This window comes from Gavia stellata, chromosome 20, assembly GCF_030936135.1.
Source record: "Gavia stellata isolate bGavSte3 chromosome 20, bGavSte3.hap2, whole genome shotgun sequence".
NCBI classification, from domain to species: domain Eukaryota; kingdom Metazoa; phylum Chordata; class Aves; order Gaviiformes; family Gaviidae; genus Gavia; species Gavia stellata.
Window position 1 is genome coordinate 16,643,999 of NC_082613.1, and position 11,140 is coordinate 16,655,138.

General features: G+C 53.6%; 1 protein-coding gene across 1 annotated transcript in view; it reads left to right on the forward strand.

The window, feature by feature from the left end:
- The window catches only part of EPB41L1 (erythrocyte membrane protein band 4.1 like 1), a 31,877-nt gene extending 21,231 nt beyond the window's left edge, over window positions 1-10,646 (forward strand). Inside the window, exons 14-21 of the mRNA XM_059827187.1 lie at window positions 2,215-2,613; window positions 4,039-4,149; window positions 4,561-4,641; window positions 4,836-4,898; window positions 5,797-5,892; window positions 6,857-6,937; window positions 8,060-8,176; window positions 9,826-10,646. Coding sequence (XP_059683170.1) covers window positions 2,215-2,613; window positions 4,039-4,149; window positions 4,561-4,641; window positions 4,836-4,898; window positions 5,797-5,892; window positions 6,857-6,937; window positions 8,060-8,176; window positions 9,826-9,834 — 957 coding nt within the window. The 3' untranslated portion in view covers window positions 9,835-10,646. The remainder of the gene's footprint in view (window positions 1-2,214; window positions 2,614-4,038; window positions 4,150-4,560; window positions 4,642-4,835; window positions 4,899-5,796; window positions 5,893-6,856; window positions 6,938-8,059; window positions 8,177-9,825) is intronic.
- The last annotated feature ends 494 nt before the right edge of the window (window positions 10,647-11,140 follow it).

Consider the following 11,140-nt stretch of genomic DNA (forward strand, 5'->3'; position numbering starts at 1 on the left):
CCTGAAGCTGAGACATCAGCAAAAGCAAAGGGGAAGACGGGTCTGGCACAGGACATGCTTTTGAACACAGGCCTCGCCTCACCGCCGGCAGTGCCGGTCGCTCCGGTGGGACCTGCGTCCGGTGTGGGCTCGTTGGCCCTCGGGCGAGGGGCTGGTTCAGGAGACACCTCCCAGCCTCTCCTTCTGAAGGAAGATGTTTCTGTTGACCTGGAGCACGAAGGAGAAGACAGTGCTGACCTGGCCTCCCCCGACTCCGGCTGCGAACTCACACTGGCAGAAGCCGTGGTAACTCTTCCAATGAACTGTCCGGATGGAAAGTTCATGCGCATGTTGTGTGGCTCTTTTTATTATCATGTTCAGTGGCTCCTCACACATCCATTGACTGACGGCAGTCGCTTCGCATCCCCTGTCCTTTTATGTATGTGTGTGTGGTCAGGCTTATTCGCTGAATGCAGACGCGCTGGCCAGTTGGTTCATGAGCTTTTGTTTTGTGACCCCCCCCAACATTTTGGCTCCCTGGAGAATGCCGCTCGCTAAACCCGAGAGCGGGCACCCAAGCTTCATGTCCAGGAGCAAGAAAGGGAGACGGGGGGTGGCTGAAGGAGCTGCCACTCTGTCATGGACACGCACACACATCTAGCAGCAGCGTGCCCACGCTTCCAGCTTCACCCTTGCATTTCTTACATTGATATCCCTTCTTGCTTAGCTCACCGGCCTCACCCACCCTCCCCTGTCTTCGGCAAGCTGGTGGCTGGATGATGAAATAGCTTTCTTCGCTCTTGTAAGCGCTAGATCAGCTCCTGTAGAGTTCATTTCCTTAAAACTAACCATTTTCTCTAATCCAGAGCAAATCTCAGGAACCAAGTGGGGAAGAAAAGGATTTATCTGACCCGTCAGTAAAATCCAGCCTGAAGGAAGAGAATTTAAAGACTGCTGTTCCAGTGGTCTTCCAGGTCTCAGTGCTGTTTTACTAACTGCTTCTTACCGTAGTATGAAAGCTCACCTTAACCAGCTGAGGGCTGTGTGCTTCCAGCTCCTCTCCCCATTGCAGAGCTGTTATGTATATATTTATACATACACACACACACAAAAACATGTATGCAGGTGTGTTCCTCTTGAGTTTGTTTGACACCCTGTTTCTCATACCTCTCAACCTCCCAGCAAGGGAGGGTTGTGCTGGAACAGCCTGGCCCGTGGCGGGGATGGCTCTGGCTGCAAACACTTGGACCAGAGTCCAGGAGGTGGGTTTCCTCTGGCACCAGTGGGCTTAGAGCTGTTCCTAAGGGACAACTGCCTGGAGCGAGATGCAAGCTCCAGCAATCGGTCCAGATTTCCCAAAGTCCAGCATGGGTCTAGATTTCCCGTGGCTTCATGGCAAAGCATGGCGAGGGGAAATGTACGTTCTGATGGCGGAGTTGAGAGGTATGTCCATGTCTTGAGAAGAGCTAACGGAGGGAGGTCATCCCTTCGCTCTGATCGTGCTGTCAATTACACTGACCAAACACTCAACCAGGTCATCCCTAAGACTCACCCCAGGCTGCGTGAGGCCTCTGGAGGGGGAGCGTTGTGTTGGTGGGGCAGATTAACCCCCTGGCGCAGGCAGCCGCCCCAGTGTGTGGGGCTGGTGGGTAGCACCGGCGGGGCTGGTCCTCCTCCCCCTGGGGCGATGCTCTGCAGGGCCCACGCGGATGCTCAGTGGAATTGGCACACTCCTTTGCTTCTCCTTCACCGTGCGTGGCTGATGGGGCCCTTTTCTTTCATACTCTTCTCTCTTTCTTTCCCTTCGTTTGTTTTTTTTTGAGTGCCCAACCTTACTGACATACGATAGCACTGGCGTCTGAGCTGTTTCTGAATGTCTCTTAACAGACCTGTTGTTTTGCATACATCTGCTTCCACTGGGTGCACTGACGTGCCTCCAAGCTGGCCAAGCTTTTCTGTGTGACTGACCCTTTTTTGAGATGATTAATTACCAATAGACTTTTGGCAAAATCAGATTGAATAACCCTTCTCCCCACCCCCCACCCCTGCAAAGTCGCTGCTGTCAGAAAGGTTTCAGTCTCCGTGCTTGAGTTGTGTTTGACTCTACTCTGTGATGTTTGCTATAGCCTTCTTTCTCCTCCTCCTCCTCCCCTTTTCCCCATCGGCACTGCCAGCGCTACTGCGCCATGCGGTGCTCACCATCTCCGTCTCTCTCCGCCATTGTGTCTCATTCAGAGAGCAGGCTTGAGGGAGGGCACCGAGGAGAAAGCTAAGCCACCTCGGCACAGGGCTCCCGAGAGTGACACCGGCGATGAGGAGCAGGACCAGGAGAAGGACTCGGTCTTTCTGAAGGACAACCACCTGGCCATTGAGCGCAAGTGCTCCAGCATCACAGTCAGTTCAACCTCCAGCCTGGAAGCAGAGGTGGACTTCACAGTGATCGGTGACTTCCACGGCACTGCCTTTGAGGACATCTCCCGGAGCCTGCCTGAGCTGGACAAGGACAAGAGTGAAATGGAAGACGAAGGCCTGGTTCCCTTCCAGCACACTGGCAAAGTAGTTCCCGGACTGGAAGAGGATGTCAAAGGCGGGGAGAAGGTCTCCCAGCCCAGCCCAGATGTCTCCCAGCTAGAGGTACACAGGGATGCCATTCCACCGAGACTGTCTCAGTGCCATCACGCCTCCATGTTCCTTGTCCTGGTGCCCAGTATTGCCTCGCTGATGTGCACTCCGGTGTTGGTTTGGAAGAGCATGCTAGCTTTGAAACATCCCCGGGTTCCTGTCCAGTGTAGCTGTTTTCCTCCGATGCACGCTGTCTGTGTTGCATGGCTCTGTCGTGTGTTTGTGCATCTGCTAACCAGGAGAAGTCATCGTCATCTCTTAATCCCCTACGTTTGGCTGCCTACCCTGTCCCTCGCACCACTACAGCATGTCAGCAGCTGGGAAGGGCACGTGTCACTAACCAACGGCTCTGTCCTTGTGTTTTGCATGAAGTTAGTGACCAGTTTGTGTAGTGAAGAGAAATGTGCTGCCAACTAACCTCTCTGGTCGTGCCGGGGCTGGGAGGGATTTGCAGAGTAGCTTGTGGGAGCCGCTCGAAAGCTCGTGGAGGGTCACTCCAATGCCGGGAGTGATTATAACGGGACTAAGAAAAATGCATGCAGCATGTGTGTGGAAGTTGAGCGTATGCCACAGGGAGAGGACGGTAGAGCCAGCCCCAGCTCGGATGAAACGTAGCCTTGCCTCTGTGCCGGGCCGAGGCCATCTCCTGCCCGGTGAGCGCTGGGGCAGCCCTCCAGCCCTGGCAGGTAAGACCCCAACGCTGTCTGGAGCTGCCAGGGTGAGTCCAGACCTGGAGCCAGGAAAAAGCTGCAGAATTAGAGGGAGCTTTCTCTGAGCCAGTCTGGAAACCCTTGTACGGAGCATCCGATGCCGTGGGCTCCTGGGTCACAGCGGGGCCGTGGGCCTGGGTGATCAGCTTCGTGGTGCCCCATGGCTGGCACTGGGCAGGGGAGGCCGTTGGCTCTGGAATGCTGAGCACTGCTTAAGCATCCCCTGTGCAGGAGCCCTTGGCAGCTCCAGTTTCCTGTAGTGGGGGAGTGCTGGAAACCTGTCTCCATTCCCCCGAGGTTCTGACACCCCGGGTGTAACCACAGCCACCGCAAACTGGTGCAGATCATAAACCTGCTGTGGGGCACGAGTGAAATGGATTTGGTGGGTCTCACCCACCTTTGGAAGACCAGTTTGACCTAACCCATGGTGTCTATAAATCTGTCCAAAAAATCCCTGAAAGTCCCAGAGACAGAGCATCAGGTCTGATTTGGGCTATGTCAGTCACGCCGGACACTTTGCATGGTGGCCGTCTGCCCAGGGCAGCAGCCTCGCCTCTGCTCTTTGCCCAGGTAGGGCTCGGCACGGCGCTTGCAGGACATCATACGTGTGTGGCACTTGCCGAGGGGTGGGGCAGGGATGCTCTGCTCATGGCAGCTGGTGCACAAGGAGCACTCAGGGCTGTTGGCATCGTGCCACAGCGCCTGACTTGCTGTGTTTCTTCTGCAGTCATCAGCCCCGAAAATGGATGCTGTGACCGTCAGCCTGGGGCCGGGCATGAAGAAGCCTGAAGCAGATGGCTCCATTCCCCACCAGGTCGGCACCACAGACGCAGCCCAGGTGACATGGTGGCTCCGTCCTCCTATGGCCCTGCTCCCCCATGGCTCTGCTGAGCCTCAGTCCAGCAAAACCTGTCACCAGGCAGCAGCACTGGGAGGGCAGGTGGCTGAGTGGGGCGGTCGGGGGCCTCTGCTCACCCTTTCTTGCTGGAGTCCCCAAAACATCAAACCAAAGCCCACCCAGAGATACTCTGTGTGCATCCCTGGCCCCATCTGCCATGCCGCTGGGCAGCGCTGGCACATGGAGATGTCTCCAGAGGGTAGTGTCCACCACACATGTTGCACCGTGCGTGTCCATGGCCTTGTGGCCCTCCCCAGCTTCCTCTGGCAGCAAGGATGGCCACACTGTCCCTGCGAGTGTCACCCCCTCCCTGGCACCTCCAGGCTCACCAGGTCTCCTTTGTCCCGGCAGGTGGAAGGAGGCACCCCAGGCAGCAGGGACACCTCAACCGCTGCTCACGCTGGCACCGCAGAGACGGCACTGGCGACCTCAGTAAGCAGGGCTGGCCCCTCGAGAGCTGGGGGAGCTGCTGTCCCCTGCGGTCCCCCTGCTTCGGGGAGGGCGACCAGAGCCAGCTGTGCTGGGGGGGGACACCCTGCCCCACCAGGGATGTCTGCGGAGGGCGACCTGCTGCGTTTGCCCCCGTGTTGCATCCAAGCCAACGCTCCCGTCTGCTCTTCTTTCAGGATCACATCACCAAGGCTGGGAAAGGGGCCATTCCCACGACAGACCTTCGCTCCCTCTCACCGGTGAGGGGGGGGATGTGGTGCCACCGGCCAAGCCAAGTGGTGGGGAGGGAGGGAGGCAGCCCTGCGGGGCTGGGGGCAGGCTGGGGTTCGTCCCAAAGGGCCCCCTCCCATATTCCCAGCACTGGCACCCTTGGCTGGTGTGTTGCTACTGGGAAGAGTAGAAGGATGCTCGGAAGGTGGGGGAGCGAGATGGCAGGGAACCCCCTGCCCGTGGCCTTTCTCCTGTGCCAGATGCACCTTAAGCATCCACTGGAGGAGGGTAATTCCTAAAAAATAGCTCAGTCCCTGGTGAAGTCTCATAGTGGCTGAGATATCTTTAGCCCTGGGTGTCCTGCCTGGCCACCCAAGGCTACGCTCAAAGTCTCCTGACTCCCAGTGTGGGTGATGGCCATCAAAAACCCTGCCCAGCAGCAGGCCTTCTTGTGTAAAGTGCTTTCCTACTTGATTGCCTCATTTCGATGGAGTCAAGGCCTGGCCAAACACCTCGTGCAGCCCCAGGTTCGTCACTTTGTGCAGCAGGGAGAACGTGCGTGTCACTGTGTCCTGCAAAGCGGGACAGACAAAACTAGAGGTAGCCTGGGAGCTCTGCACTTAGGGTGGCCCTGAGGATGGGTGGGGAAGAGCAGAATGCAGCCATGAAATCATCTCCCCGCTGCAGAGGCCCTTTCCTGCAGCTCTGAGCTTGGGGTAGCTGTGGAAACCTCCCTGCCCTCCCCCCAAGAAAACTAGATCCAGTTGGAAGCACAGTGCAATGTCTTTTTTTTCCCTTGCCACGCTCTCCCTTCCCATGCTTGGCTGAGTAGGTGCATCCCGGTGGGAAGGTCCCAGCTTTTCGGGAGCCAGCACTGGGGGCTCTCCTGTGGCGGCCCCGCTGACACCGCTGCTCTCTGTTCTGCAGATCACCAGCGGCTCCGCTGGGAAGGAAGTGCTCACCAGCATATTCAGTGCCACTGCGGAAACCCTCTCCACTTCCACCACTACCCATGTTACCAAGGTAAGAGCAGCTCCAAAGCAGGCAGCCGGGGGGTTCCTGATGCAAGCCGCTGGAATTTGAGGATGGGTGGATTTATGCTGTGGTTGGTATAGCAGAAAATGTCCCTCTCATCCTTGCAAGCCGAAAAAGTGTATGCTGGCCCTTGGGTGATGGCGAGCCAGCACAGCGCCCGGTGCCCCGCTCTGAGCGCGCTGTGCCCAGTTCAGCCCTGCTGCACTGCCCATTCCAGCCAGCCAGGCATGACTGCAGGCGAGGACAGCCAGGCGTTGGGTGTTCGTCACCTGCGTACCACCCATGGGGACTGTGAACACATGCTGTAGCCACCTCTACTCGTTGGTAGATTGGGAGGGCAGGGAGTCATTGGGGCGAGAAGGAAGAGCAGCGTGCAGCGTTGCTGACCTCCTGAAGGGAGGGACTCTGAATTAGGCTGCCAGCAGCGTGCCTGCAAGTCCCTGCCCATGCAACTGGGGTGAGTGTTCCCAGATGCACCTAAAGCCAGACCCCAAGAAGCCCACAGCGCTGGTGCTGGAGCATCTCGCTTTTTTGTGTGTGTTTTTGTTGGGTGTATTTGGTTTATTAGAGCTGGAGTGGCACAGGCAAGTGGCAGTGATATTAGAAAACGAAGGAGAAGAGGCTGCATCAGAGGACCTCACCCGTGGCCATTTCATTCCCAAATTAAGTGCACACAAATGAAAGCAGAAGCTCAGTGAGGGACCTGAGCAGGAAGGAGGGGTGCTTGGTACCTGCCACCCAGCCCTTTTCCTTTCCTCCCCACCTGTGGCCAGCTGTGTCTTGCCAGTTCTAACCATGCACTGAATCAAGGGTAGTGGGAGATACGCTAAATTATGGGGGGAGTTCCTAAGGTGATGCTGGCGTTGTCCCTCCTCCCGTGGGCAGAGCTAGGACTGCCAGGAGCTGGCTTGTCGGCCGGCTGTGGGTGAGTGCTTTCCTTCTTGTTGTGCAGACTGTGAAAGGAGGGTTTTCAGAGACCCGAATAGAGAAGCGCATCATTATCACAGGAGACGAAGACGTGGACCAGGACCAGGTAGGAGCAGGATGCCCTGTGGCTTTGCCAGACTCTGGCTGTCCCCGGCTGCAGCGCCGCATGCTTCTGGTTCTGGCTTGTACCCGTTTACTCCTTCTTTCCAAAAAATGACCCCTTAGGCCCCAAACCTACCAGCTCTGTCCGGCAGTGCAGGTCGCCACGGGGTGCAGTGGCATCCACGTGAAGCCCCAGCCCAGCTCCCATCAGCGCCCGCTGCAGCAGTGAATCACAGAACCATTAAGGTTGGAAAAGACCTGTAAGATCATCAAGTCCAACCATCAACCCAACCCCACCATGCCCACTAAACCATGTCCCGCAGTGCCACGTCCACACGTTTTTTGAACACCTCCAGTGACGGTGACACCACCACCTCCCTGGGCAGCCTGTTCCAAATGAAGCAGCAGTGAAGGTTACATCCCAGTGATGGGATCACATTTTATTTTCTTAAAACATGTTTCCAGTTGCCCTTTCTCTGTTGAAATACTCCAGTGACCCAGGTTCTTCCTCTCTTTCCTGCACAGTTTCGCCATGGTCTGAGTCACTCCAAGTGATGGTGTTTTGCATCTGCCTCTGTGAGAGGAACAAGAAGTGACAAAATTTTACGATGAAATAACAGAGATTGATGCAAATCTCTAGGGCCGCAGGGTCATTTTCCTGTGGCCTAACCCTTTGGGATTTGTTGCTTAAAAAGAAAAATTAAAGAGCTAAAGTATTTAAAAGGCTCTAAAATAATTTTTAGGGGTTTTTAGAATTATAATAATAAATTTAATTAGATTACTATTGTAGATTTTTCTAGGGTTTTGCTGCATAGAAAATTGCTGCTGTTTCTTTGTTTGGGTTTCAGTAGGGAGGCTGGGACATAGCGCATCTCTACAGAAAAAAAGCAGCAGGAGAAAGGCAGTGTGTGAAGCATCCCGATGGTGTACGAATCCCGAATCAGGGGTGGGCTCCAGCCTCTCCTGCTAGGCTACTGTGGGTTCAGCTTTGAACCTCTGCATCCGTGTCCTCCTGGAATCCCACTCAGCTCCAGCTGCTTTCTGTCCACTGGTTCTGTCCGTCTAAGAGAAATGTGCCAGATTTCAGGGAAGTGACGATAAATGCTTTCATCATTCTGGTTTCTAGGCACTGGCTTTAGCAATCAAAGAGGCAAAACTACAGCATCCTGACATGCTGGTAACCAAAGCTGTGGTATACAGAGAAACAGAACCTTCTCCAGAGGAAAGGGACAAGAAACCTCAGGTAGGTGGAGAAGTTACCAGGTGTGATTTATACCTGCTGCGTAAGGGGTGGATGTAACTGGGCAAGTGTCTCTGATCCCCACCAGCGCAGGTGCTGGTGGGCATTGCTGCTCCCTGGCGCTGAGCGGCAGCTCTTGGCCAGCAGTTCCAGTGTGACGGTGGCTCTGGGCATGGCCACCTCGTTGTGGTTAGAAAGCCGGTGCCATGCCACCAAAAGCAGTTCTGCAGATGTCACCTTGCTGTTCTGTTCAGCAGAGGGGGCAGAGTCATTTGCATCTAAAGAAGAAAGGATCTGGTTGTTGCCCTGGGGCAGGGAGGGAAAGAGGTGATACCAGTTTTGTGGATGGGCTGAGAATCACAGAATCACTAAGGTTGGAAAAGATCTGTAAGATCATCAAGTCCAACCATCAACCCAACCCCACCATGCCCACTAAACCATGTCCCGCAGGGCCACCTCCACACATTCCTTGAACACCTCCAGCGATGGTGACTCCACCACCTCCCTGGACAGCCTGTTCCATTGTCATACCACTCTCTCCATAAAGAATTTTTTCCTAATATCCAGCCTGAACCTCCCCTGGTGCAACTTGAGGCCATTTTCTCTTGTCCTATCACTTGTCACTTGGGAGAAGAGACCAACACCCACCTCCCCACAACCCCCTTTCAGGTAGTTGTAGAGAGCGATGAGGTCTCCCCTCAGCCTCCTCTTCTCCAGACTGAACAACCCCAGCTCCCTCAGCCACGCTTCATAAGGAGTGAAATCTTGAGAAACTCGGCTACAGGTTCTGCAAAGCCAGTCCAAAGTATCAGACCAATGTTTGCAAAAAAAGGGGTTTCTTTAGTCCCGTTCAGCTCCCAGGTTGTCTTTTCATACACATGCAGGTGCAGGCAGCAGCGCACACAAGGTTTGCACCTCCCCACAGGCGCCCCAAAGCAGTCCCAGCCCCAGACATTTTCCTTCAGGGCAAAGCTGGCTTGAGCAGTCCTGCCCGGCTCTAATCCCCTTGCTCTCACCCCCTTGCTCCCCCATCAGCCGGGGTGCTGCAGCTCCTCGGTGGTGGCACAGCCGCGCAGACCTCAGTGCCAGAGCAGCTGAGGGGCAGAGGAGGGTGGTGGAAGGGAGAAGGGGAGCTTTCGGAGGCAGCTTCACTGCTGAAAGATGTATGAGGAGCTCTGTCACCAGCCAGGCTGCAGGTGCATTTCGAGAGGCCTCTTTGGAAATATGATTTTGTGTTTCTTTATCCGATGAAAATTTTGTTTGGCAGCTTTTAAGCTTGGAAAAGGGACCAGCTTAGCTCCGTTGCAGCTTGGAAGGTCAGAGGAGGCTCTTGCATCTGCCTTATCTTACCTCCTATTGCACAGTACAAGCAAGCCCAGACGCTTCTGCATCACTTAGGGAGCCACCCAATTTTAATTGAGTGGCTTAAAGTAAGGGAGCAGTGCCTCACCGTTATCTCCCCCATACACCAACACACCAGCCCAGTGAATTAAGGGTGCCCGCTAATTTCCAGAGGTCCTGGTAACTAAGTGCAAACTGTGGCCCCACGTGTTTGCAAATTTACTGTCCAGTGCCCTCGCACAAAGAGGAGCCCTTTTATAGCCGAAGAACCCAGCACCCCATGACTGGTCATTTCCATCTGCCTTGTACAGGAATCTTGACCAACACGTTCATGGACGTCGGCATCTGTATTCAAACCTGGAGAACAGCAGAGAAGGAGCCTTCACGCTGGATTTGTCAGCAAGACATAGACATCCTGGCTGCAATGTTCATGGCGAGAGACAAAAATTTTTAAAAAAGGAATAGCAAATATATTATATATATATATACATACATACATATATATATATATATAAAAACAGGAAACAAAATGCATCCTTGCACTGCTGCTATATGCTGGAAATGAATAGCAAACACCACCAACAACAAACAAAGCCAACCCTCTTTGCAGATAAATTGAAGAATTTACTGGATTGGTGATAAAATAAGATTTTAAAAAATCATAATAATAACAATAATATTCTTAACAATACAATAAGCCACCATCTTGCATGTTACATTAAAGGATACACAATCATGAGTTCATTTGTTGCACACTGAATGGAAAGGAAAACTGCTTTGCAACAAAGCAAGAAATAAGCAAACTTAAATCAAAAACCACAAGCAGAAGCAAAACCATTCCCCACCTCTGGAAAGAAGAGAGAAAACCATTGAATTTATGACCTTAGAGTTATTTTCCGATTCGCAAGTGTGGTTTCGCCCTTCTCCTCATTCCATGCTGGCTCTTTTGCATTTTTTTGGGTTCTGTTAACTCTTCCCCTTCTGTTCCTTATCTTCTTCTCTGTGCACTTGTCCAACCTCTTGTTCTCTGAAGGTATTTAAGAATGGATTTCATTTCAAACAAAACAAATGATATGTATATGGTTTCTCATTTATAAAAAAGCAGCCTGTAGGGGTTTCATATGGATGTGCATTTAAGTTATGTATATTATTATATATAACGAGGGGGGAGGGAGGGAACAATACTGAAATAATTCAACAGTGCTGGTAAATATGATGACAACATTTTTAAATTATTAACTCTCTGATTGACTGTGGTTGGTGTATTTTGAGACTCTTAGATCACACGTGGGACTCTCAGTCCTGCGAGAAGAGAATGGGGAAGGTTTCAGACGCTGCTGTTTTGGGGGGGAAGGGGAGAGGGTGAAGACAGGAGATGTCCCGCTGGCTGATCTGCAGTGTATGGTGGTTGGATTTGGAGAGCCAGTGGTGACTCGGAGGAGCAGGGAAGGAGGTTGAGGCTGCGGCTCCAGCAGCTGTAGGCAGGATCATCTCCCTGGCCCCCACCCAGAGCAGCGGGAGTCAGCTGGGAGCAAGGTGGCAGCCGCAGGACTGCGTTCATCGCTCCACCCCACTGAGCCGTGCCGGTGGTTGGGGTGGTTTTGCTTTGTTTCTGGATCCCGGTAA